Source organism: Lithobates pipiens, unplaced genomic scaffold, assembly GCF_037356315.1.
Source record: "Lithobates pipiens isolate NorthernLeopardFrog02 unplaced genomic scaffold, aLitPip1_a1.2 Scaffold_19, whole genome shotgun sequence".
Taxonomy (NCBI): domain Eukaryota; kingdom Metazoa; phylum Chordata; class Amphibia; order Anura; family Ranidae; genus Lithobates; species Lithobates pipiens.
The window spans coordinates 414,759,371-414,787,275 of record NW_027507764.1 but is presented as its reverse complement, the minus strand read 5'-3'; the positions used below and the strand labels follow the sequence as shown (position 1 = coordinate 414,787,275).

General features: G+C 45.8%; 1 protein-coding gene across 3 annotated transcripts in view; it reads left to right on the top strand.

Annotated features, from left to right (window-relative positions):
- SMCHD1 (structural maintenance of chromosomes flexible hinge domain containing 1) overlaps positions 1–27,905 on the top strand; it is a 621,656-nt gene that overhangs the window by 275,108 nt on the left and 318,643 nt on the right. For all 3 annotated transcript variants that reach the window (XM_077492529.1, XM_077492527.1, XM_077492528.1), the window contains exons 18-22: positions 11,187–11,264; positions 11,369–11,488; positions 12,054–12,198; positions 17,588–17,684; positions 19,716–19,788. In XM_077492529.1, coding sequence (XP_077348655.1) covers positions 11,187–11,264; positions 11,369–11,488; positions 12,054–12,198; positions 17,588–17,684; positions 19,716–19,788 — 513 coding nt within the window. The remainder of the gene's footprint in view (positions 1–11,186; positions 11,265–11,368; positions 11,489–12,053; positions 12,199–17,587; positions 17,685–19,715; positions 19,789–27,905) is intronic.

Genomic DNA, 27,905 nt, shown 5'->3' with positions numbered 1-27,905 from the left:
AACAAAAGTAGAGTTACTCTTTAATACTCGTCTTGTCCTAGGGTAACAACTTGTGTTCTTCTATTGATACAGAGTAAGCCAGGCTATAATCACATCACTGTGGCTGCATTCTGTGTGTAGGACAGCCCATTCATTTCAGTGGGCTGCCCTACTTGCGGAAACGCAAAGCAAGAAGTCCCCGATCCATTGTGTTGCACTAATCCGGCATGTGCAAACACACGTGCCAAAGAGCAGCATGTTTCTCTGCTGGTCTGGGATGTACATACTTTTGCACATATTCCCGACCCACAATAATGTGGATCTACACTGAGCGAGTGTTGTCACCCTTGCATATTTCTGGGTGTAAAGATGCAGGCCCAGTGAATATAACAAAAATGTACAAAAAAAACCCCAAATAGGTAAACCAAGTTCGATGTGCCAAATATGATAAAAGTCCATATATATTCAAATAAAAAAGATCTTCCACCATCCAGCAGATTTTTGCAGTGTAAGGAAAGCACTGCCACCACCATTCCAGAGTGGAGGAGCATACACCTGGGGAAGATCTGTGCCTATGAAATATGTTGTTCTTGCTGTTCCTGTTACAGATTATGGTCTGGTGAGTGTGCATTTGATTAAGGTGGTGGCACTCAGCTTTCATTACACTACAAGGATCTGGTGGATGGTGGAAGATCTTTTTTATCTGAATATATATATATGGACTTTTATTGGAGAGACTTCAAATTTGTTTTTTTATGTATGTTTCCACTATATTTACTGGTGCTGCATTGTTTCACGATATTGTACATTTTTAGGTTTCAGTATATCAAACTCTCTGCCAGCAGCGCCACGTGTTATCACAGTGCGGATTCATTAAAATACGTTTATTAAAAGATTGCTTGTGGTAATGTCAGCATCATCAGTTAAAAATAAAGGCCCGATGTAATATAACGAATGCAACCACCACATCTAAAGATTGTTAAGCTTAAAGAGTAACTCCACTTTTGTTGAGAAAAAAACATTCCCCTCTTGTTGATCAATGTACATTGCAGGGATTTCCACAAACTTTGTTGCAGATTCCTCCTACCTTTTGTTATTCTGCAGGAGTAGCCGTTTGTGTCAATGTGCAAAGTGAATCTGTCTGTAAGTGGTTTTAGAATTATCAATTCTTCTCTCCCTGTTCTGAAGTTTCAGATGATGCGGACCAGGACCGTTCAGACAGTGAGAATGACTCTGTGACCTGGTCAGTGGAGGAAAAAGTGCTTGCAGGAGCACTTATCACAGCGGTGCGGCATACCCTAAAGATGGAGGATACAGCGAGGGCGTCTACAGAAGTGTTGGTCCATTTTGGTTCCCACAAGCCGACCCGTACGGCTAAGGTGTTTTATTTGCCTAACTTAGTGGGGAAGCCCGTAGTGGGCCTTTTCAGTCCTGAGACGCATTTGAGGAGTTTCCTGAAGAAATGGACATCTCCTGGTATCCAGGTTAAATAAGGTAACCACAATTCCAGTGGAAAGGACCCCTTCTTTCAAGGACCCTGCTGGAAGGAGGACTGAGGCGGCTGCCCGGTCCATGTTTACGGTGGTGGGGTTGGCATTGCGGCCAGTGTTATCCAAGGCCCTGGTATCCCCCAATGCTTACTGAATGGGCTAAATTGTTGCACCGGGAGTTGGAGAAGAGAGAGGCTTCCCTGGTCTGCATGGAACTGGCGGACCAATTGGTGCAGGGCCTTAAGTATGTCTGTGATGTGGCCATAGATACGACCCCCTTGCTCTCTAGAGCCTCAGTGTCTGCTGTGGTGCTATGTTGCCTGATTTTGCTATAATGCTGGTCTGCGGACCAGGCATCTAAGAAAGCACTGGCAGATTTGCCCTTCCAGGGAGAGAGGCTGTTTGGAGCCTCGCTGGATGACATTATTAAGAATGTTACTGGGAGGTAAGATTACATTGTTCCCACAGTCCAGGAAAGGTAAGGAGCCACGCCGTAGGTAAGGGCCCTCCTTTTTCCACTCAGAAGCGGATTTTTTTGTCTGCCCTGATCGGCAGGTAAGTGTTCCCAGTCCGATAAGGCCCCTGCTGAGGGACAAAAGTGTCCCTGGTTTCACAAGCCTGCAAACAAATCTGTTGCCGCATGAAGGTTTGCCCCCGCCCGACTCTCGGATGGGGGTCGCCTTCCGGAGTTTGCAACTCGGTGGACCTCCCTAATTTCCGACCAGTGGGTCTGCGAACAGGTTTCATCAGGATACAAGATGCATCTTCTTCCAGCTCGTCCGGACGCTCTGTTCTGGGGCAGTACAGGACCTGTGGCTGCACGGGGTGATAGTGCCTGTGCTGACGCCAGAAAGGTTTCAGGGATTCTACTCCAATCTGTAGTCCCAAAGAAGGAAAAGGGTCTTTCCGGTCCTGGATCTCAAGACCCTCAACAGCTTTGTGAAAGTACAAAGGTTCAGGATTGAATCAGTTTGCTCTATGGTCACTGCACTTCAGGGGATTTCCTGGCATCCCTGGACATCAAGGATGCATGTTTGCATGTCCCCATATGCGTCAGGCATCAGAGGTTTCTGCGATTTGCGGTCGGGGGCGAGCACTACCAGTTTTTTTGCTCTTCCTTTTGGCCTGATGTTGGCACCAAGGGTCTTCACCAAGGTGCTTGCCCCAATTCTGGCTTTGCCAAGGTAGCGAGGTATCGCTCTCATGGGTTACCAGGATGACCTCCTTCCGAGAGCAGCTTCCGCCTCAGAATCCTTCCTCTTCATTGAACGGTGATCACAACGGACGCCAGCCTTACCGGTTGGGGGGGAGTTTGGGGCGTACTGTCAGCCCAGGGACGCTGGACACTGCTGATCATTGTGCTGGAATTTCGGGCGATCAGGTGGTGCCTCTTTACATGGTCACAGAGGCTGCAGGGGCGTCCGGTTAGGATCCAGTCAGACAGCACCATGGTGGTGGCGTATGTTAACCATCAAGGAGGAAGAAGGAGCTCAGCTGCAGCACTGGAGGTCGCTCACATTCTGCGGTGGGCAGAGCGGCGTGTGCTGGCTCTGTCACTGTGTACATTCCAGGCATAGAAAACTGGCAGGTGGACTACCTAAGTCGTCAGATAATGGACCAAGGGGAATGGTCGCTACATCCGGATGTATTTCGAGCTCCTTTTGCCTAAGAAGGGGCACGCCAGACGTGTATCTTCTGGCTTCCTGTCAGGAATCCGTCCGTTCTGTGCGATCGGGTCTCCGTACGCGCGCGTTCGTGCCGCGGGTCGTCGCGGGCACGAGCATCTTCAGACGGACGCGGGTGCACGCCGTTCGTATGTGTGCGCAGTACACGCACGCACGTGTGCGCGTTAGTTCGATTGGCGCCAGTGGCCCTTTTTAAAGGCACAGCTGCGGAAGGTTCTGTGCTGTTCGTCTGCAGCTAGTACCTGAAGTGACCTGTTATTCTGCCTGAACCCTATCTGATACCTGACCCGGCTCCGTTTGACTCCGCTGATCTCTCCTGCTCTGACCCCGGCTTGTTTGACCCTTCTTGGACTGATACCTGTTGCCGAACCTCTGCTTGTCACCTGATTCTTCTGCTGGCTCCTGCTTGCTTCTGTGTCTGCTACCTCCTCATCCAGAGATCCATCCATCCTGGTTCCACGGCCCGTGGCCTTTCTTCACCAGCTACCTTCTTGCTACAGGGAGCTCCTGCACCTGAAGATCTCTATCTACCTAGCATCTGCCGCTGCACCTGGCTGGACCCTCCTACCCCGCTGCGCTCCTGTCTCCCTGTTCCCATTCCAGAGAGACTCGAACCAGAGCCGTAAGAGAGGTCTCCTTCCACCAAGTCAGACTCACTACCTGAAATTCCTAACAGTACGAACAGCCATGACTGAGTCTGCGGAAGGGGCCTCCGCCATGAAGGAAATCTGCTCGCACCTTGTGGCTCTCACCCAGGCCGTGAAGTCCCTTCAGGATGGCTACACCAGATTGGAGGAGCGTGTTCAGCATCTCTCTACCCCCGGTTCATCAGTCACCGCACCTCAGCCTCCTCCTGTTCAGCCAGCCACCCACTCGGCCGTCATGATGCTTCCACCTGAACCTAGGGTTCCCATTCCGGAGAGGTTTGCAGGGGACCGCTCTAAATTCCGGGCCTTTCGCAACACCTGCCAGTTATATTTTGCCCACCAGCCCAGGACCTTCTCCCTGGAGGCAACTAAAGTGGGGTTTGTTATCTCCCTTCTGCAAGGAGAACCTCAGTCCTGGGCCCACCACCTTCTGGAGAATGACAATCCCCTTACTCAGACTCTCTCTACCTTCTTCGAGGGGATGGCTCAACTTTACGATGATCCTCAGCGGGCTGCCACTGCGGAATCCGCTTTAACTGCGCTCCAGCAGGGCCGTAGGACGGCTGAGGGCCATGTCTCGGACTTTAGACGCTGGAGCGCAGATACCCAGTGGAACGAGTCGGCCCTAAGACATCAATTTCGCATGGGCCTGTCTGAGGGCCTCAAGGATGAATTAGCCCGTGTTGGTACCCCTGACGCCTTGGAGGACTTAATTGCCCTGGCCATTCGGATCGATCGGAGACTTCGCGAGCGTAGGGCCGAACGCTCCTCCCAACCCCAAAGACCTGCCTGGATGACCGCCAGAACCCCGTCTTCCACACCTTTCTTCTCTCCTCCCCCCCAAGGGGGGCCTGCCAGTGTTGCACTTTCTCCAGAAGAACCCATGCAGCTTGGATTACTCCGGCCTACTCTGTCTTCTGAAGAGCGAGCCTGCCGCCGACAGATGAACTTGTGCCTATATTGTGGCGGTCCTGGACATTGCGTGGCCAACTGCCCTGTTAAGACACGTAAGTGCCTCTCTTCTGTGTCTCACAGTTCCATAACCCTGCCTTCCAACACTTTCCATGTTGCCCTTCTGCTCTCATTTCAGCTACAGGAAAGAACGATCCACGTCAATGCCATCCTTGACTCCGGGGCCTGCGGTTGCTTCATTGACGCTGCCTTCACCAACTTACATTCCATTCCTCTCCAGGAAAAACCTCATGGACTCTCTATCTTCCTGGCCGATGGTTCCCAAATTAAATCCGGCCGAGTCACCCAGGAGACCCTTCCACTACCCACCACCACCTCCTGCCAACATACGGAACTGTTAACTCTTGACGTCATTTTGTCACCACTTTTCCCTGTGATCCTGGGCATACCATGGCTGCAGGCACATAATCCCTCCATTGACTGGTCTTCCGGGGAGGTGAGGTTCCTCTCCCCTTACTGCCAGGACCACTGTCTTCCTGGGGCTTCTGTACCGCCCAGATTGCTTCTCTGCCTGGACCCAGACCTGGACTTAAGTCAGTCAGTCCCCGCGCCTTACCACGAGTTTCTGGACGTCTTCAGTAAACGGGGGGCTGATTCCCTTCCCCCGCATCGCCCTTATGATTGTCCCATTGAGCTCCTTCCTGGGGCAGAGATTCCGTTTGGACGTGTCTACCCTTTGCCCGAGAAGGAGCAAGAGGCCCTGAAGGCCTATATCTCCGAGAACCTCAAGAAGGGGTTCATCCGTCACTCCACGTCTCCTGCCGGTGCTGGAATATTTTTCATTACTAAAAAAGACCAGACCCTTCGACCTCGGGAGCTGAACAGAATCACGATTAAAAATTGCTATCCCCTACCCCTGATTCCGGAACTTTTTCAAAAACTGAGGTCGGCTACTATCTTCACCAAGTTGGATTTGAGGGGAGCCTATAACTTGGTCCGTATACGAGCAGGTGACGAGTGGAAGACTGCGTTCCAAACTCGTTTTGGGCACTACGAGTACTTAGTGATGCCTTTCGGGTTGTGCAACGCCCCAGCCACCTTCCAGCACTTGATTAACGATGTTTTCCGGGACTTTTTGGATATTTTCGTTATCGTATATCTTGACGACATCCTGATTTTCTCCAGGTCCTTGGAACCGCACCGTGGACACGTCGGCAGAGTACTGCTTCGGCTCCGGCAACATGGACTTTACGCTAAAGCCGAAAAATGTAAATTTGAGCAACAGGATATCCAATTTCTCGGCCTTGAAATCTCCTCAGCAGGCATCAGGATGGACCCACAAAAGGTTGCTGCTGTCCTCGAATGGCCTGCCCCCACCGACAAAAAGGGCATCCAACGCTTTGTGGGCTTCGCCAATTTTTATAGAAAATTTATTAAGGGGTTCTCAGCCATTATCTCTCCCATCACCCAGCTCACTAAACAAAATATGCGTTTTCATTGGGGTCCTGAGGCCCAGGCCGCCTTCAAGAAACTCAAGGACTTGTTTACCTCTGCTCCCATCCTCAGCCACCCGGATCCGTCTAGACCCTATATTCTGGAGGTAGATGCCTCTGAGATAGCAGTAGGGGCGGTGGTTTCCCAGCGTCTAGGTAAAGGTGACCTGATGCACCCCGTGGGGTTCTTTTCTCGAAAACTCTCTCCGGCAGAGAGGAATTATGATGTGGGGGACCGAGAATTACTTGCCATTAAGTCTGCTTTGGAGGAGTGGAGATACTTACTTGAGGGGGCGGTACACCCCGTATTCATCTACACGGATCATATGAATCTCGAGTACCTCCGTACCGTTAAACGTCTAAAACCTCGGCAGGCCCGCTGGGCCCTTTTCTTCTCTCGGTTCTGCTTTCACATAACCCATCGCCCTGGGTCAAGAAATGTGAAGCCGGATGCGCTCTCCCGCATGTTTGACAGCTCCAAGGACACCACACCCCCGGATACCATCCTCCCTGCTAACACCTTTCTACTCATTCAGCCAGACCTAGTGTCTCTGTTAAAGAGCGCTTCCTCCACATCCTCCTGTCCCCCAGGAATTTCATTAGCATCCAGAGAGGGTCTGCTTTGGAAGGACAATCTGATCTTCGTCCCTGAAGACGTAAGAATAAAGATCTTGGGTCTCCTCCATGACCATCCGCTCGCAGGGCACTTTGGTGTCCGCAAGACTTTGGAGCTTGTACAACGCTCCTTCTGGTGGCCAGGCATGAGGGAGTTCTGCAAGCAATACGTGAATTCTTGCCCCGTGTGTAGCCGGAATAAGGTCCCCAGAAACCGGGCCTGGGGGCTGCTTAAACCACTTCCCGCACCCGACCTCCCCTGGCGGATGATTACTATGGATTTTATGTGGAACTTCCCCCTTCTGAGAACTGTACTGCCATCTTTGTGGTTTGTGACCGTTTGTCTAAGATGGCCCACTTTCTACCCTTAAAGGGAACCCCCTCTGCGACTGAGACGGCCCACATTTTCATCAAGGAGATAATCAGGCTTCACGGGGTACCCACCAACATCGTATCTGATAGAGGGGTCCAGTTCACCTCCCGTTTCTGGAGAGCCCTATGTGAAGCTTTGAAAATAGAGTTGGCCTTGTCCTCCGCCTACCACCCGCAGACTAATGGGCAAACGGAACGCACCAACCAAACCCTCGAGCAATACATCAGATGTTTTTCTTCCTTTGTTCAGGACGATTGGGTTTCCCTGTTACCTCTGGCGGAATTTGCCTACAACAATGCCAGCCATGCTACCACAGGGCAGTCCCCGTTCTTTGCTAAATACGGTTTTAGCCTGTCTTTTCTTCCCGATATCCTTACAGAATCCCATGTTCCAGCGGTACAGGACACAGTATCTTTTCTTCAGCGGAATAACCGGACCCTGCAGGAGGCCATAACCAAGGCTCAGGCTGACAGCAAGAGGAGCTTCGATCGAGGGAGAAGGGGAGAATTGATCCTTCAAGTCGGGGACCAGGTATGGCTGTCTTCTTCTAACTTAAAATTAGCCTGCCCCTCTAGGAAGTTGGCACCCAAATTTCTGGGTCCTTTTCCTGTTAAGAGGAGGATTAGCGAGGTGTCATATGAATTGTCCTTACCTGATTCCATGAGAATACACCCAGTCTTCCATGTAGCTCTGCTTAAGCCTGCTGTACCTGATCCCTTCCCTGGTAGAGGAACAAGGCCACCTGACCCTGTGCTGATTGATGGCAGTGAGGAATATGAAGTGGAAGCCATCTTGGACTTCAGAAGACGACGGGGACAAGGTCAGTTTCTGATTAAATGGAAGGGCTATGGCCCGGAGAATAATTCATGGGAACCTGCTGCTAATTTACATGCTAATAGATTAATCCAGGCCTTTTTTGCTGCACATCCGGAGAAAAGAGTCGCTAGGGGCACCCGGAGGTTGCCCCTTGTGGGGGGGCAATGTCAGGAATCCGTCCGTTCTGTGCGATCGGGTCTCCGTACGCGCGCGCGTGCGTTCGTGCCGCGGGTCGTCGTGGGCACGAGCGTCTTCAGACGTGCGCCGGGTGCACGCCGTTCGTATGTGCGCGCGGTACACGCACGTGTGCGCGTTAGTACGATTGGCGCCAGTGGCCCTTTTTAAAGGCACAGCTGCGGAGGTTCTGTGCTGTTTGTCTGCAGCTAGTACCTGAAGTGACCTGTTATTCTGCCTGAACCCTATCTGATACCTGACCCGGCTCCGTTTGACTCCGCTGATCTCTCCTGCTCTGACCCCGGCTTGTTTGACCCTTCTTGGACTGATACCTGTTGCCGAACCTCTGCTTGTCACCTGATTCTTCTGCTGGCTCCTGCTTGCTTCTGTGTCTGCTACCTCCTCATCCAGAGATCCATCCATCCTGGTTCCACGGCCCGTGGCCTTTCTTCACCAGCTGCCTTCTTGCTACAGGGAGCTCCTGCACCTGAAGATCTCTATCTACCTAGCATCTGCCGCTGCACCTGGCTGGACCCTCCTACCCCGCTGCGCTCCTGTCTCCCTGTTCACATTCCAGAGAGACTCGAACCAGAGCTATAAGAGAGGTCTCCTTCCACCAAGTCAGACTCACTACCTGAAATTCCTAACACTTCCCGACTCAAACGAAAGGCACAGAGGTTTGTGGCCAGGTCAAAAGATCCCTGGGCAGATGCGTTGGTGGCTCTATGGGGGCATTATCTGCTGATTTTTGCCTTCCCCCTCCCCTCTCAAACTTCTACCACGTCTGCTTCGCAGAGTGGAGGCCGAGGGGATTCCGGTGATTCTGATTGCCCCAGATTGGCCTCGGCGTCCTTGGTATGCCGATATAGTACGAATGGTGGCGGATGTTCCTTGGCGGCTGCCGATGCGAGAGGACCTTCTGTCACAAGGTCCAATTCTTCATCCTGCTTTACATTCGCTGGCTTTAATGGCATGGCTGTTGAATGCCTGGTGCTAAGGGACTGAGGTCTGTCGGATTCGGTAATCTCCACTATGCTGTGGGCACGGAAGTCATCTTCTCTGAATATTTATCATCGTACGTGGAAGGCCTATTTCTCCATGTGTGAGGAGATAGGGTGGCGTCCACGTACATTTTCAGTTTCCAGGATCCTGCTATTTTTGCAGCGAGGAGTGAATCAGAAATTTGCGTTAAGCACCATTAAGGGGCAGGTATCGGCTTTGGCTGTCTTTTTTTCCAGCGACCTTTGGTGACTCATTCATCGGTGAGTACGTTTGTTCAGGAGGTTCGACATGTGGCCCCTCCAGTTCGACCACCGCTACCTCCGTGAGATTTGAATCTAGTGCTCTCGGTGCTTCGGAAACCGCTACTTAAAAACATTAGGGAGATTCCCTTATTGACAATCCCTCAGAAAGTAGTTTTTCTGGTGCGATTACATCTGCCAGGAGGGTTTCTGAGTTGGCCGTCTTGTCATGCAAGTCTCCCTATTTGGTCCTCCACAAGGATAAGGTGGTGCTGCACCCGCTGCCTTTGTTTGTTCCAAAGGTGGTTTTGGCCTTTCATCTAAATGAGGACATTTTGCTTCTGTCCCTATGTCCTCGGGCCGTCGCACCCCAAAGAGGTTTCTTTGCATTTCTTGGACGTGGTCCGGGCTCTGCGGGTGTATCCGTCTGCTACGGCTCCATTTCTGAGGTCGGACTCGCTTTATGTATCGGTGGCTGGTCTGAAGAAGGGCCTAGTGGTCTTGTCGGCCACCATTTCTTGGTGAATCGGACAGATTGTGGTTCAGGCCTATGCCTTAAGCGGACGGGCGCCCCCCTTTCCTGTCACGGGACATTCGACCAGGGCAATTGGTGCCTGCTGGGCTTTCTGATGTGAAACGTCCTTTCCCAGGTGTGTAAGGTGGCGACCTTTCACTAAATTTTACAAGGTTGATGTGAGAGCATCTTTGGATGTTTGCTTTGGCCGCAAGGTTTTGCAGGTGGCTGTTTAAGGTTGCAACTCCTCCGTTGAGGAGCTCTGGTTGTTATGTGTGAAGTTGTTTTCTTGCTGTTCCCACCCCTCGTTTTTTTTACACTGCTTGGTGACGTCTCTAAGGTCAAGATGAAGATGCTGGGTCTGTCAATGAACGAAAGAGAAACTAGGATTTATGTACTCGCTGTAAAATTATTTTCTCTAAAGTTCATTGACAGACACAGCATCCACCCCTCCTATTTATGTTTATACTGCTTTTTGACTAACTGAGCTGCTGGATGCAGTGTGAGGGGTTCTAGCCAGTAGGACCACCCCCCGGTACTGTGCATTTTTGCTGTTTTTACATGTTCTGCTTAGTCCTCTCCTGCAGTTGGCAATATTACCCTAAGGTCAAGATGAAAATTCTGTGTCCGTCAATTAACATCAGAGAAAATGATTTTACAGAGTACAAGAGTAATATTTTCTTCTGTTGCTGGGAATGCTCAAAATGTGATTTGTATGACTTCTGGTGTGCAGACTTATGAGAAAATCAGTAAGCCCATCAAGCCAAGCAGGACATTTCATGGGGGGGGGGGGGGGGGTTGTTGTACACAATCGGTGTACATACCGCCTTCAGGTAGCCATATTGCATTTTACAGAAAATGACAATGCTGCAGATGGAAAAGGAAAGTTAATTTTTAATAACATTCAATTACAATGTGACTTGTGTCGTAGTTGTATATGATATATATCTATCTATATCTATCTATTTATTATATATTATATATTTTTTTTTATTTGAGTTGTTACCCTTTAAATATATAAAGTATTTGTTTTGAGTTTAGATGCTTCTAAAATGTTGGATGGTGTAATTATTTGATATTTCAGGGAAATGTGTATAAAGCACTGTGTATTGTGTTCTGTGCATTAAAGATGGATATGTTTTTATTTTTTTTAAACAACCTGTCCGAAGGCTGTTGGCCCATGTTGGCTTTACCAATAAATTCACTCTGTCATTTAGGTCACTTTATTTTTGTCTTGTATATTACAGCACCAAGTGGGGATAAAGAAGTAATTTCTCATATCAGTCAGCATGGTGGAAAGTGGCCCTACTGGTTTAAAAAAATGGGTAATTGTTTTAACATCCATATCCATATTTATATTTATTTGATCATACAGTTTTTCTTCATATGAGGGCTGTTTAACTTTTTATATGCAATGTATTTCTTTTAGAGAACATCATAAAGCTTGGTGTGTATACACTGAAACTACAAGTTGTATTAAATGAAAGTAATGCTGACAAGTATGCAGGAAAAACTCTTCCATGTAAAAAGATTTCCTTTAGGATTGTAGGTGGGTATGTTTTACCATTTTCCCTTTTTTTTTTTTAAATAGAGTAGGCCTTCGGCTCTGTGACTGGCCAGAGTCGCGTGACGTGACTCCTGCGCATGCACACGGGATCTGACAATCACGGCACGGGCCCTATAGAAATGGCAATGGGTTTGGGCCAGTGCATCTCTTACATGTGTGTAACATGGTACAAAAGATGAACTTATGCTTTAATCCAGGGGTAGGCAACCAGTAGCCCTCCAGCTGTTGTGGGACTACATTTTCCATGGAGCATTGCAAGGCTGGTAGTTACAATTGCTGCCAGAGGCATGTTGGGACTTGTAGTTCTGCAACAGCTGGAGTGCCCCAGGTTGCCTACCCCTGCTTTAATCCATCATGAGAAATCCTTTGCTCACACATTGGTGACATATCACAAGCCTAATGTTTGAATGAATTCTGCACTGATTTAGCAGTTGCAGCTAACATTTTTTATTTGATAGAATGATTAGAAGTTTTGCATAGTTTGAGTTTGATTTTGTATTTTTCTCTTCCTTTTAAGTATTTTCCCCTTTTGTCTTTTATTTGTCAGAGGGTAAACCGTTTAAATTTTTTTTGGGTACTGTGGATTCTACAATTCGTGTTGGAATTCCATTCAATATCCCCTTAAATATCGAGGATGAATTTGGTCACCCAACGTTGCCCACACCAGATCTCAAACCAGTCCTGGAAGCTAGGTAATTATTTTATGTAACAGCTGCAATAGCTACTACCACCGCTACTAAAAGAGATTAGTTTAATTATGTTTGTCCCGATACCACTTTAAGACCAATACAAGTACCAATACTTTAAAGATTACCAATCCTTTTTTTAATGTCATGTGACAGTGGCACTAATATGACTGTGTCAGTAGTGTTTGTTTTCTCTTATGTTTTTTTTTCACAATTTTATTTTTTACAATTTATTTTAAAAAAAGTAAATATATATATTTTTATTTTTACAATTTATTTATTTTAGTTGTAATTATGGTAATTGTGAATTTAGATTGAGGAAATGTTCAAAGTATAGCTGTATCAATGCCGTCCGCCCAAAATTCATATTCTATGAAGTTAGTTCTGCCTTATATATCCCTGAATTGGCAATATTTATGTGTGAGTTACAAAGTATGCACATACTTTGTATAATGGATTATACAGTACGATAATTAAGTACTATAATTGATATTCTTGCGCCAAAGATTTGGAACTTCATTGGACTTAAATTTCAAATATACAGTCATCATTTTAGGAGGTTAGATTTTGTTGAAACACAGAAATATAAGACGTTGGTAAATAATTTAGCTTGGCAGCATTAAATGAATTATCAGTTTTGGGTGTAATGACCCTTCAAAGAAATAAAATATTGCCTCCGATTCATCAAGTTACTGTATCACTTTTGGCTTGCTGAAAATGCCAATTATGCTTTGTCCATATAGTGTGTCAGGTTTATAAATATAAGATAATTTCAAGGAACAGTGTAAAGACTCATTTAACACCATTATGCATGTGTTGAGATAAATGATATGGCTTATTTTTTTTCTTTTTTATAATTGACTAGGTAAAAGCTAATTTGCAGATGTAGGTTACAATATAGTTATTACAATATCCACAAAATTTTGCACTACTGAAGTACTGCTGAAAAAAAATACATTGAAAAATGGGTTAAGAGTATTGAAGTCATACTTTTTTGCACCCGTTCACACAAAAAATAGTTACCATAGTTACTTTTATATTTAATCTTATCTTTATTAATTTTTTTTTTTTACGTTTTATAAAATGAAACAAATATGTGTAAAAAAATGTAACACATTAAAGTGTTCAACAATACCAGAAGTCTGCCAAGTAAAATAGGTGAGTTAGATGCTTTTCAGCATGAGGAGAAGAATCAGTTTTTGCTTAATCTTGGCTTCATTCTTCACATGACTGGGCTATTATTATTCCTGTCTATGCTTGCTTTCCAAAAGGCAAAGTAAAACGGAAAGATGGTGGTGTCTGTCTCTGTGAAAAGTGATCTCAAAGTGATTTTGAAAGATGACCTAGTTCAAGGAGTGTGTGATGAGGCTGAAACATTATGGGTGGAACTGCATATGGGTGTGCATACTACAAAGGTAATAATTGGAGTTTATTGTGGGCCACCCAGTGTTAATTAGGAAGTAGAGATTGAGCTTCTTGCACAGATGGGAGCTGCAAGGTCTGGGACGGTGATAATAATGGGGTATTTTAACAACCCAGAAATTGACTGAAGTAAACTTGACTGCAAAAACATTTAGGCCTCATACACACGGGCGTTTTTACAGTGGATTTTTTGAGATTTTTTTGCTTCTTAAGAACCCCACACCATGTTATTCAATGGGCTCATACACCATGGTATTTTTGAGCTGTAACAGGCATGGTCATTTTTAAGCTCCAAAAAAAACCAAGGACCAGCACGTTCTGGGCCTCCAGCGCTAGAGCTGTAAAAAGTCAGACCCCAAGAAAAGGTGTTCAACGTGAATTAACGAGGCTTAATGCTGTATTAAGCCTTGTCCGGCATTTTCGTCTCTATTCAAAATCAATGGTTCCCTATGGGAGCCCTTTGATTTGAATAGAAGTCGCACCAGAAGTTGGATCAAGATGATCCGACTTGCGGTGCAACTTGTGTGCTGAGGAAATTGAGGTTGGAACCCCCCGCGAAAATGTGAAAAAAAAATTGTGTGAGGTTCCCCCCAAGATGATACCAGACCCTTTGTTCTGGTATGGATCTTAAGGGGAAACCCCACAGCAAAAAAAATGGTGGGGTGTCCCCCCAAGATCCATACTAGACCCTTATCCAAGCACGCAGCCCGGTAGGTCAGGAAAGGTGGGGGCCGAGCAAGTGCCCCCCGGACCATACCAAGCCACATGCCCTCAAAATGGGAGGGGTTGTTGCCTTGGGGCCCTGCTCCCCCCACAGTAAATCAACTTGTCCCCATGTTGATGAGGACAAGGGCCTCTTCCCAAAACCCTTGCCTGGTTGTTGTCGAGGGACTGCGGGCGGGGGGGCTTATCGGAATCTGGGAGCCGCCTTTAATAAGTGGGCCCCCAGATCCCGGCACCCCACCCTATGTGAATGAGTATGGGGTACATCGTACCCCTACCCATTCACCTGGGGGGAAAAAAAGTGTCAAAAAAAAAAAACTACGAAGGATTTTAAATTTATTTAGTAGGCAAGTCTGGATGTCTCTTCCGACTTCTCTGCGCTCTCCGGCCTCTTCTCTGCTCTTTTGCCAGCGGTTGCCCGGCTCTCTTCTGACTTCTCCGGCCTCTTCTCCTGCCGTCTTCTGCTGGGCTCCTCCGCTATCATCTGGCTGCTCTTTTGCTAGAGGTGGCCTTGTCGTCTCCGTCGCCGTCTTCTCTCTGATCTTCCTCCGATGTTGACTCTACGATCTCTCCCGCTGTAATGCAGTGTGCGATGATTTGTATAGGCATGGGGTGTGGTCACCAGGTGATATCATCCGGTGATCCCACCCCTTGTGACGTCACCGTCCCATCATGCCCCGGTTTGTTGACTTCATAAGGGATGGGATCACCGGATGACATCACCGGAAGACCACGTCCCATGCCTATATAAGTCATCATGCACACTGCATTACAGCGGGAGAGAGCGTTGAGTCAACATGGGAGGAAGAGCAGAGGGAAGGCGATATAGGATCTGGGTTTAAAAGTGCCATTTCAGTCTTTGCAGATGACACTAAGCTATGCAGTGGAATAACATCCTTAAATGATGTTTCCAACTTAAAGGCTGACCTCAACCCAGTTAAGAACTGGCCACTCCAGTTATACTGCGACAGGTTGGCTCCCCTGGTCGAATCGTAGCTGTATGTTGGCTGATTTAAGAGCTCTAGGGGGCACGTACCGCATTGATGGAGCCGATGCACGTGCTCAGCGGCTGTGATGGTCGCCGGGCACCCGCCATGGCTTCTGAGAGAAACAGAACGGGGTTCTCTCAATGTAAATTTATAGATCTCTCCGATCTGTCAGGAGAGAGGAGATAGATCTGCTGTTCATACTGATTATGAACAGCAATCGGTCTCCTCCTCCAGGTAGTCCCATCCCCCCACAGTTACAAACACTTCCTAGGACACACTAACCCTTTGATCGCCCCCTAGTTTTAACCCCTTCCCTGCGAATGACAATTATACAGTAATCAGTGGCCATAAATGTCAGTGGTCCCAAAAAAGTGTCAAAAGTCTCCGATCTCTCCTCCACAATGTGGCAGTCCCGCTAAAAATTGCAGATCACCGCCATTATTAATTAAAAAAAATAATAATAAATAAATAATCTATCCCCTATTTTATAGACACTTTAACTTTTGCACCAATCAATATACGCTTATTGTGTTTTTTTTTAAAACCAAAAATATGTAGACTTATTTTTAATTTTTATTGGATATTTATTATAGCAAAAAGTAAATTATTTATATTTATTTAGTTTTTCAACATTGTCTGTAATTTTTTTGTTTATAGCGCAAAAAATAAACTTGCATAGGTGATAAAATACCACCAAAATCAAGCTATTTATGGGAAAAAAAAACATAAATTTTGTTTGGGTACGGCATCGCACGACCGTGCAATTTTCAGTTACAACGACGCAATGCCATATCGCACAGAATGGCCTGGTTATAAGAGACCAAAGTCTTACGGTCCTTAAGTGGTTACAAATGTTAAATTATGCACCTGGGGGCTAAAACTACAGTATGTATGCTTACATCATACATACTATGAGGAGTACAGCTGGGGGAATCTGTGCTGGAGAAGGATCTGGGTGTTCTGGTAGATCATAAGCTTAACTACTTGTGGACCGCCCGCCATCGTTGTAAGTTGGCTGTTTGAAGTGGAATACCGTTGTTATGGCAGTAGATAGCTGCCGTAACTCTGATATCCTCCAACAGCGGGCGATCCGCTTTCAGATAAAGTGGTCTCAGCGGCAGATTCACAGGCCTGGAGCCAAGTGAGGGAAAGATTGCCCCCACTTAGCTCCTTAACATTGGATGGTGAAAGCAATGCCAAATGCCACTTCCACCCAATGGTCATAAAGGGGATTGTTTTCTTTTATAAAAAATAAAATACATTTATTGTATTTCTTTTTTTTTATTGCATTTTAATGTATATGTGAGATCTGAGGTCATTTAGACCCCAGATCTCACATTTAAGAGGTCCTGTTTTGTTTTCTTTTAAAGGGATGTTTACATTCCTTGTAATAGGAATAAAAGTTTTTTTTTTTTTAAAAGGACAGTGTAAAAATAATAATACAATATATATATATATTGTTTGAGGGTTCTAAGTAATTTTCTAGCAAAAAGGGGTGGACCCAGCAAAGCTTTTTGGCCAATCGCATGAAAGTAGCTGAAAGTAATCTATGAATCGATTCGTAAAGTCTTGTACTATACTCCAAGGTACAGAATTTAGCTAAATTTTTTCCTTTTTTGGCTTAAAAGACACTGAAAAAAAAAAAAAATATATATATATATATATATATATATATATATATATATATATATATATATATATATATATATATATATATATATATATATATATATATATAAAAATATGAATGGTGTAATGTTAAAAGTCAGAAAAATAATAGTGAAAGGAGGAGTGTGGATCAACATATAATTTAAATGGTAAATAAAAGGAACATTATTACATTGTATTAATGACACTTGCAGACTATCTGCAAGTGCCATTTTACACAGGAGCAGCTGAATTTTGATAACAGGAGCAGGGGGCAGAAGAGCGAAATGTAAGAGAGAAGTTCTAAAATCTTTGAAGTTTTATTTAAGAATATATTTTTGGTACAAAGCATGTTCTAGTACAAAGTATCTCCAATGGTTAATACTACTGGAAGTTGTCACATCCAGTATACTAGTAAGATAAATGTTTTGGATGAAAACATTTCTTGTATGTGGCCTAAGAAGTATCCCGTAAATATCACTTTTATATTTTATAATATTTGACTTATTTGTGAGTTTCTCTGTTATAAACACGACTGCTTTTTACACATTATGTTTTGAAAGTATCAGCAATTTATGAAAACTTTATAACAAAATAAATTTTTACTTGCGTAGTGGTCTTATTCTGGATTATGAAGAGCTAAACAAAATACATCCTTTGGTAATAAAAGGAGTGCGTGCCAGAGGGCAAGTGAACAACTACCAGGGCAAGGTAACTGAAATGTTACAATTTACATTATGCACTACGTTTTATTTGTAATACTTTATCCACAATTTGCATTTGCCATAAATACAGCGGCTTCCGGGAGTGCTATTGCCAGGATTAGTGTTAGTGTTGATTTAGAGCATGTTTATATGCAGTATAATACACTGGGGAAGAGCTACTAAAACTGGTGCACACAGAATCTGGTGTGGCTGTGCATAGTAACCAACCAGCTTCTAGGTTTTATTGTCAAATTTAATTAAAGAAGCTGACGTTAATAAGCTGATTCCTCAGAGCAGTGAAAGCCTTCATTATTAGAATATTAATCATATTTCAAAATTTGGCAGTGTGCAACACTAGGGGCATGCAGGACTATTCTGCTGAACATTTAATCACTTTGTGCATGTGGCAGTGTAAATGTAAGCCATGTCAGCTTTCGGGTACATTTCACAGTATTTCAAATACATGGGAAGGTGAGGGAAAAGGTTCTAGCAGGTCTTCAAACCATAAAAGAGAAGTGTAGGATTTAAAAAAAATAAAATAAATTATATTCAAGTGGATGCATCATCAATCTAATTCTGCATGTGTCCCACACCACCACTAAATCCAAGAACTGAGCGATCAGCAGGCTTCAGTGAACAGAGCCAGTCACTGACAGTCACTGGCTCACTGCTCTGCCCATCCAGTGCTCATTGGAGCACAGGGCTGGGGAGGGTGTAGGAGCCGCTGGCTCAGCCGTGCACTGAGAGGCTGAGCCAGCTGCTGGTCAGGCATCTGGGCGGATCCTGACATTAAAGTCAGGATCCCTCCAGAGTCAGGACCAGCTGAGTGACATCAGCCAACAATGGACTTAAGCCCACTGTTGTGTGATTCTGGGTCACAGAAGTGCAGTACTATGTGCACCTCCGTGACCCACAGGAATAGTAGGACCAAAATAGCTTTGGCCCTACTTCTTTATTTCTGAGTAATTTAGCCATTAAACATAACATTTATATTGTTCCATTCTTAATATTGATATATTTTCCTGGAGGACAAATTTGTACCCTTTTCCCAACAGCCCTAATCATTGTGTAACATAGCAATTAAACAAATGTGGAAAAATATATTGCGCTAACCAAAAACAAGTGTAAATAAGCTACACACGAATGTGACCAAATTCACATAAACAAAAAACTAAAGTGTAGCGCTAAAGAAATACATAAATGTGAAGCCTGATGAACAAAATAAAGTCCAAATATTGAAAAATAAGTCTATAAAGTTTGTGAAGCTCAGAAGTAAAGCTCAAATATGGTGTTTCATAGAGTGTATGAACCCAAGATGGTTCGGAAGTGGTGTTTCACACAATGTGTAGGCCAAAGAAATTGCAGAAATATCTCACTTCAGTGACATCAAGGTAAATAAGAAATAGGTACTCTTACCGGAACCACTGGACCTGTGCATAAACACTAGGTCGTACAGGCATGTAGGGATGGAACTCATAAGGGGATCATATGAAAAATGAAAAAGAAAAACAGCTTCCCATAGTGTAGATTGAAAAAAAGGTATATAAATAGCTGTTTATTGGCATAAAACCAGCATGGACAATAAAAATTTAGCATAAAAAACGTGATCACATGTTAAAAAGCAATACAGGAAACATGACAACCTTTCCCTACGCGTTTCGTCCCATGGGACTTCAAAAGGGGCATCAGATAAGATATTTCTGCTATTTCTTTGGCCTACACATTGTGTGAAACACCACTTCTGAACCTTCTAGGGTTCATACACTGTATGAAACACAATAGTTGAGCTTCACTTCTGAGCTTCACGAACTTTATAGACTTATTTTTCAATATTTGTACTTTATTTGGGTTCATCGCGCTTCACATTTATGTATTTCTTTAGCGCTACCCTTTTTTGTTAGCATAGCAATTAGCATGGACCCAAATGTTTATGTGAATTAATGTATTTTTCTTTGGCATTGTCAGATCATGTTTTTACATACCATTTGAATTATATAATTTATATTTATATGCTGATAGAGTACATCTCTGTTTATAGAATTTCATTCTGAAAGTTACACTGCCTGGCCTAAAAGGTGATACTCAAACTGTGAACATTAAGGTGTTTCCAGGTATGTATATTTTAGAACTTTTTTACTGCCCAACGTATTTAACGTTTACTAGACTAATTCAATCTGATTCAGAAGTGAAATTTGGGTAAACAATAGATCATTCTGTAAATCAATTTTGTAAAAAAAAAAAAAAAAAAAAAATATATAATATATATAGTGGGAATTTATATAGATTCAGGATTAATTTTTTTTCTTAACTTTGATTGGGAGCCATGGCAGCCCACTGGCGCTTTAGCCCTAGAGGGCTGATGATGTCCACCTTCATGGAAATTCCCTTTGCCCATTCCACTTCTGGACCCTCCGGAAAAACATCCTCAATATTCCAGGATTGTCCTTTCCTTCCTCTCCACGTAATTACTATGAAATAAAGTATTTTGAGTTGGGGGTGGCCATCAGCACTCTTTTGGTTTTGAATTGTTCAGATCTTCTGGAGTTATCCTGGCCAACCAGCAGCCTGGAGATCCAGGCAAATCTTCTCTCCTCACCCCCTGCTCAATGATTATCCAGTCCAGTCTGACATCTCCATGACAATCAAGAAGATACCAGGAGACAGTAAGTAGATTAGGATGTATTATACTTTCTTCCCTGGGCAAACCCACAAGATCCAGCTCTGTCCGCAGTTCACATATTAAAGTGATTATAAAGGATGGTCATAGAGATAAAAAAAAAAAGTTATACGTACCTGCTTTATGTAATGTTATTGCACAGAGCAACCCCAGTCGTCCTCTTCTCGGGTCTCCTGCCAGCACTTCAGGCTCCTCCCCCCACTGAGTGCCCGACCCTCTTGATATGGGGGCACGCATGCAGGCTCATTCCTGAGCTGCGCTTTGTGTCCATTAAAACACTGTGTAGCTTGGTCTATCCAATGATCCCTGCTCACTGGCTGCGGTCGACAGCAGCAGGAGTAAAAGTCTTCCACTACTGTTTCTCTGTGGAGAGAGAGAGACACTGGGGATTAAGATCTGGCTCCTGTAAGTATGGTGGGAGGGGGGTGGGAAGCTGCACAGGGAAGGTTTTTTTAATTTAATGCTTAAAATGCAATAAGGTAAAAAAAAAGTTTACCTTTAGGACCACTTTAAGTGTGAAAATTTGGATGGAGGACGGCTTGCCAACAAGGAAATCTAGGGTATTTGGCCCTTGGCCAGTAAGTATTCCATAGGAATCTTCATCAACAGTAGTTGGCACACTCTAGACTTTGAGCAAATGGTGTTTCACTCAATTGGCATATACCCAGGTTCCTAGCCAGTTCCAGGGACTAACATGTTGACATGCCTTGACTCCCTGCTGTTAGTTTTTCACAGTAAATTTGCCGCCCTCTCAAAATAACTACACACAGCCATTAATGTCTAAACTGCTGGAAACAAAAGTGAGTACACCCCTAAGTGAAAATGTCCAAATTGGGTCCAGTGTCAATATTTTGTGTGTCCACCATTATTTTACAGCACTGTCTTTTTTATTTTATTTTATAAAATGTCATCATACAAACCACATGTTTAGTTACATCTTAAATATACATAAAATTATCCTTATTCTCTATTTTGTATATACCGGCTGTATTATTCTTTGATTTTTCTCTCATACATAGCCGCTCCATCGGCTTATAGTCTTCCCCATATCTTATTGGATGGGAAGTTTCTCCACGAAGTGCCTTAACTGGAGGTACCACCATTCCTCTATCACCATTAGATCCGTGTCGAGTTTTAATTCTTGATAAGTGCTTATTTTTCCCCTCTTAATTATATCTTTCATCTGTTCATTATCTTATTTTTTTATCCAATTTCCCCCCACTGACCTTTTCCCTTGTGCAAAATACTTCTATGTTCACTGACTGACACAGCTCCTTTATTCTTGACCATAGGGTTGTTAAACCACCTTCAGGAGAGGACTAGGCAGAACATGTTAACATGTACAAAAAAACAGAATGTTCTAGTTCCGCCCAAGGGGCGGTCCCTTCAGTAACAACCCTCCAGTCTGTAGCCTCAGTTTTTTTCTGCCTAGTGAAGAAGGATCTAGGAACCCTGCGGGCACATCGGTCCGTGGATTTTTTCTGCGGACATTTGCCTTTTGCGCAAGATTAAGATCCTGTGATCTACTATCAACAGCTGGCTGGGTGACAGGCTGGATACCCTTATCCTTGTTGTCTCCCCAGCCTGGCCAGCAAGCATGTGCAGACCAGAGCTCCATCTTACCATCTGTGTGTCCTAAACCGACACATCCTAAGAGGTGGCCCTTTATTCCCTGGACATTATCAGGGCTATAAGGATATATTTGTCTGCCATGGCTCCCCTTCGGGAGTGAGATCTCTGTTTGTTTCGTTAGCTGGTCCGAAAAAGAGGTATGGCGGTCTAGTCGTTCACCATTTTTGGGTGGGTCAGACAGATGTGGTACAGGCCTACGCCTTGAAGGGGCAGGTGCCCCCCTTTCCTGTCATGGCCCATTCCACCAGGACAATGGGGCCTCTCGGGCTTCCGACATCGAGTGTCAGTCGCTCTGGTGTGTAAGGCGGCGATTTAGTCGTCCGTTCACACTTTTACCAAATTCTACAGTGTGGATGTAAGCGCATCGTCTGATGCCTGCTTGGCCGCAAGTTTTTTCTACAGAGTGGATGTAAGCGCATAGTCTGATGCCTGCTTGGCCGCAAGTTTGCGGACAGCTGTTTAATGTTGCAATTCTGCACTACTTTTTCTGTTTTAAGGAAAATAGTTACTTTCTAGTATAATGCACTGTTGCATTGTTACCGCAAGTTCTGATGTGGTCAGATAAGGTGGTGGTTGAAGTTTTTATGCTGTTTCCCACCCCTCGTTATGATACTGCTTGGGGACGTCCCTATGGTCAAGAATAAAGGAGCTGTGTCAGTCAGTGAACGTAAGAGAAAATAGGATTTTTGTACTCACCGTAAAATCCTTTTCCCTGTAGTTCACTGACTGACACAGCACCCTCCCCTCTTATTGGTTTACTTTATACTGCTTGTTGACGTACTGAGGCTGCAGGAAGCAGGCTGGAGGGTTGTTACTGAAGGGACCACCCCTTGGGCAGAACTAGAAAGTTTTGTTTTTTTGTACGTTAACATGTTCTGCCTAGTCCTCTCCTGAAGGTGGCCGTAACAACCCTATGGTCAAGAATAAAGGAGTTGTGTCAGTCAGTGAACTACAGGGAAAAGGATTTTACGGTGAGTACAAAAATCCTATTTCTCTTATATTCACTGACCGACACAGCTCCTCTCTGTAACTAAATGGGTTTGTTAGCCTGCCACTAGGAGAACTAGGCAAAATTGTAACACAATACACAGAATTGTCAGCACCGACCAGGGGGCGGACCCTGTGCTAACAACCCTCCCTGCTGCCCCAGCTGCCTCAGTTTTATTTTTCCTAGTGAAGGAGAATGACCTAGGAACCCTGCGGGCCCCTTGGTCCATTTTTTTGATGCAGGATTGATACTTTTGTGCAAGATGAAAGAGCCTGTGATCTTTTATCAACTGCCGGCTGGGTGACAGGCTGGTTGAGTTATCCTTGTAGTCCCCCCAGTCCGGCCATCAAGCGTGTGCAGGTCGCAGCTAAGGCTCGGCAGGCCACGACATACCTCAGCTCCAGAGGTGGTCGTGAGCTTCAATGCTCCGGGGTATACATATGACCAGGCTACTGATGTCTGGATCACAGTATACCGAGGCCAGCAGCCACCCTGTAACTGTTCAGGAGTAGGTCTGTGATGGAATGTCTCCCAGCTCTTCAGGACTGCCAAGTACGGCTCTCCCTGCTTCGGGGGGTTGAGCATCTGGGCATTCCCTGGGAGGTTGATTCGGGGGCCACCTCACCTCTTTCTCTTCTCTCCCACGTCCCTATCTTTCCTCCTTCCCCTGCTGGCAGTGTGTGTATGGGGATCGCGGGGTCTCTCACCTATAGGGGGTCTGTGCAGCTAGCGATGGTCCTGGTCCCGGTGTGGGGGTCCCAAAAAGGTGTCTGGAGGTATTTTTGCTGGTTGGAGGCAGCACTGTTTTATGATTTCTCTTGTCACTGCATGGAGCTGTCCGGCGGCCATTTTGGATGAGGGCAGAGCAGGTTCCCCTTGTGAGCCTCAGCGGCTTTTTTCTATTGGATTTTCTTATTAGTATCATTGGCGGCCATTTTTTTGTAGCCCAAACGCTCTTTTCACCGCAGCTCTCTTGTGGCAACATACCAAGTGCTATCACATGGTGTTTCCTGTGTTCCCTGTGTATACAGGACGCTGGATGGCTGTTTCTTGAACGCTGGTGCAAGCTCTGCAGATCGTTTCACCCCTCTTTTCTACAGCTGCTGCCGACAGTTTCTTCACTCTGCATTTGGGTAACCTCCTGGGGACTGCAGGCACGGCTAGTAACCATCACAGAATGCCCCAGGGTGGTGAGTCTGGCGCTAGGAACCCCACACCCCCCCGTCCAGGCGGCAGCAGCAGGAGGGTGGGACCTTCACTGTCCTAAGTCCCCTTTCAGGTGGCAGACAGGGTAGGGTCAGCATGGCTTCAGAAACTGGTGTTTCTTCCCCCGAAATCCAGGCTATTGCAACCGGGTCACCTGCGGATAGCGCTGTGCCCATGGACACCCTGATGGCGGTCCTTAACTCCTCTTTTGCAAAAATAGAGACGGTGCGTGTAAGGAAAGGTGTGCGTAAAAGGCCCTCCCCCTCCTCCTCTGGGAAGAGCTCTGATACAGACTTGTGCCCTGCTGCGGCTGGTGACCCCTGCTCTGACCTATCAGACGAGGCTAACAAGGACCATTCGGGCAGCGAGGATGATTCCCTGTCTGGGTCCGGGCACGACAAGGCGCTAGTTGGAGCACTTTTCACAGCTGTGCTTAATACCCTGAAGATCCAAGAGCCAGCGAATCCCTCTACTGATGCATCGGTCCCTTTTGGGTCCCGCAAGCCAGCATGTTCATCTAAGGTGTTTTTGACTTATTTTGACAAGTTCATCTACAGGGAATGGGGTCGGCCGCAAAGGACCTTTTTGGTCCCCAAAAACATGGCGGTGCATTACCCCTTTGAGGAAAGCCTTCTCAAGAAATGGTTGGCTTCTCCGGTTGTGGACCCGCCAGTATCCAGGTTAAATAAAGTAACCACGATCCTGCATTCAAGGATCCCACGGACAGGAAGGCCGAGGCGGTGGCTCGTTCCTTGTTTATGGTTGTGGGGTCAGCCATGCGACCTGTACTGGCATCCGCACTGGTGTCACAGACACTGACTGAGTGGGCAAAACTTTTGCACTGCGAATTGGGAGAGCAACAGGCCTCCCCTGTCTGTGTGGAACTAGCAGACCAACTAGTGCAAGGCCTTAAGTATGTTTGTGATGCGGCCCTGGATACTCTCCCTCTGTTATCCAGGGCTTCAATGTCAGCTGTGGTGCTGAGGCACCTGATTTGGCTAAAATGCTGGTCTGCTGACCAGGCATCCAAGAAAGCCCTGACGGATCTTCCCTTCCTTGGCGACCTGCTCTTTGGAGCCTCGTTGGATGACATTATTAAAAATGCCACGGGTGGTAAGAGTACACTACTCTCACAGGCCAGGAAGGCTAAGGAGCCACTCCGCAGGCAAGGGCCCTCTTTTTACGCTCACAAGCGGCTTTTTCGTCCGCCCGGTGCTTCGACAAAACGTCTCCAGCCCGACAGGACGCCCACGGACGGTCAGAAGTGTCCCTGGAACCGCAAGCCAAACAAGCCTGCGAACAAAAGTGCTACCGCATGAAGGTTTGCCCCCACCCACATCTAGAGTGGGGGGGGGGTGGCCTTCGGGAGTTTGCAGCCCAGTGGACCTCCCGGTTATCCGACCAATGGGTCTGCGACCTGATTTCCACAGGCTACAAGATAGTTTCTCTCTTGGCCGACAAACAGATTCTTCCCCTATTCGCCGAGAAGCCCTGTTAGGGGTGGTGGGGGACTTGCTGAACTGGGTGATTGTACCAGTTCCGGAATCAGAATGCTTCCAGGGATTCTACTTAAATCTGTTTGTGGTTCCCAAGAAGGAAGGGGTACGTCCGATCTTGGACTTGAAAGCCCTCAATCACTTTGTAAAATTGCAGATGTTCAGAGTGGAATCAATTCACTCAGTAGTCTCTGCACTCCATCAAGGGGAGTCCCTGGCATCCTTGGTCATACAAGATGCGTACCTGCACATACAGTGGTGTGAAAAAGTGTTTGCCCCCTTCCTCATTTCCTGTTCCTTTGCATGTTTGTCACACTTAAGTGTTTCGGAACATCAAACCAATTTAAACAATAGTCAAGGACAACACAAGTAAACACAAAATGCAATTTGTAAATTAAGGTGTTTATTATTAAAGGTGAAAAAAAATCCAAACCATCATGGCCCTGTGTGAAAAAGTGATTGCCCCCCTTGTTAAAACATACTATAACTGTGGTTGTCCACACCTGAGTTCAATTTCTCTAGCCACACCCAGGCCTGATTATTGCCACACCTGTTCACAATCAAGGCATCACTTAAATAGGAGCTGCTTGACACAGTAAGGTCCACCAGAAGATCCTTAAAAGCTATACATCATGCCGAGACCCAAAGAAATTCAGGAACAATTGAGAAATAAAGTAATTGAGATCTATCAGTCTGGAAAGGGTTATAAAGCCATTTCCAAAGCTTTGGGAATCCAGCGAACCACAGTGAGAGCCATTATCCACAAATGGCGAAGACATGGAACAGTGGTGAACCTTCCCAGGAGTGGTCAGCCGCCCAAAATTACCCCAAGAGCGCAGCGACGACTCATCCAAGAGGTCACAAAAGACCCCACAACAACGTCCAAGGAACTGCAGGTCTCACTTGCCTCAGTTAAGGTCAGCGTTCATGCCTCCACCATCAGGAAAAGACTGGGCAAAAATGGCCTGCATGGCAGAGTTCCAAGGAGAAAACCACTGCTGAGCAAAAAGAACATCAAAGCTCGTCTCAATTTCTCCACAACACATCTTGATGATCCCCAAGACTTTTGGGACAACATTCTGTGGACCGATGAGACAAAAGTGGAACTCTTTGGAAGGTGTGTGTCCAAGTATATCTGGCGTAGAAGGAACACTGCATTTCATAAAAAGAACATTATACCAACAGTAAAATATGGTGGTGGTAGTGTGATGGTCTGGGGCTGTTTTGCTGCTTCAGGACCTGGAAGACTTGCCGTGATAAAAGGAACTATGAATTCTGCTGTCTACCAAGAGATCCTGAAGGAGAATGTCCGACCATCTGTTCGTGTACTCAAGCTGAAACGAACTTGGGTTCTGCAGCAGGACAATGATCCTAAACACACCAGCAAGTCCACCACTGAATGGCTGAAGAAAAACAAAATGAAGACTTTGGAGTGGCCTAGCCAAAGTCCTGACCTGAATCCTATTGAGATGTTGTGGTATGACCTTAAAAAGGCCGTTCATGCTCGAAAACCCTCTAATGTAACTGAATTAGGACAATTCTGCAAAGATGAGTGGGCCAAAATTCCTCCAGGACGCTGTAAAAGCCTCATTGCACGTTATCGCAAACGCTTGGTTGCAGTTGTTGCTGCTAAGGATGGCCCAACCAGTTATTAGGTTTAGGGGGCAATCACTTTTTCACACAGGGCCATGATGGTTTGGATTTTTTTTCACCTTTAATAATAAACACCTTCATTTACAAATTGCATTTTGTGTTTACTTGTGTTGTCCTTGACTATTGTTTAAATTGGTTTGATGTTCCGAAACACTTAAGTGTGACAAACATGCAAAGGAACAGGAAATGAGGAAGGGGGCAAACACTTTTTCACACCACTGTACCCATATGCCTTAGGCATCAAAAATGTCTGCGTTTTGGCAGTTGGGGAAGCCCACTACCAATTTGTGGCTCTTCCTTTTGGCCTGGCATGAGCCCCCCTAATCTTTACCAAAGTACTGACTCCAGTATTGGCGTGGCTGCGACAACGCGGGATCGCGATCGTGGGTTACCTAGACAATCTTATACTGAGAGCATTTTCCGCCTCAGAATTAGAGGAGGATGAGGCGATCACCATGCAGACCCTTTGAGAATTTGGGTGGCTGTTGAACCTAAAGAAGTCGGTGATTGTACCGACCCAGCATCTGGAGTACCTGGGTTTACTATTGGACTCCAGGGAAGCGAGAGTATATCTCC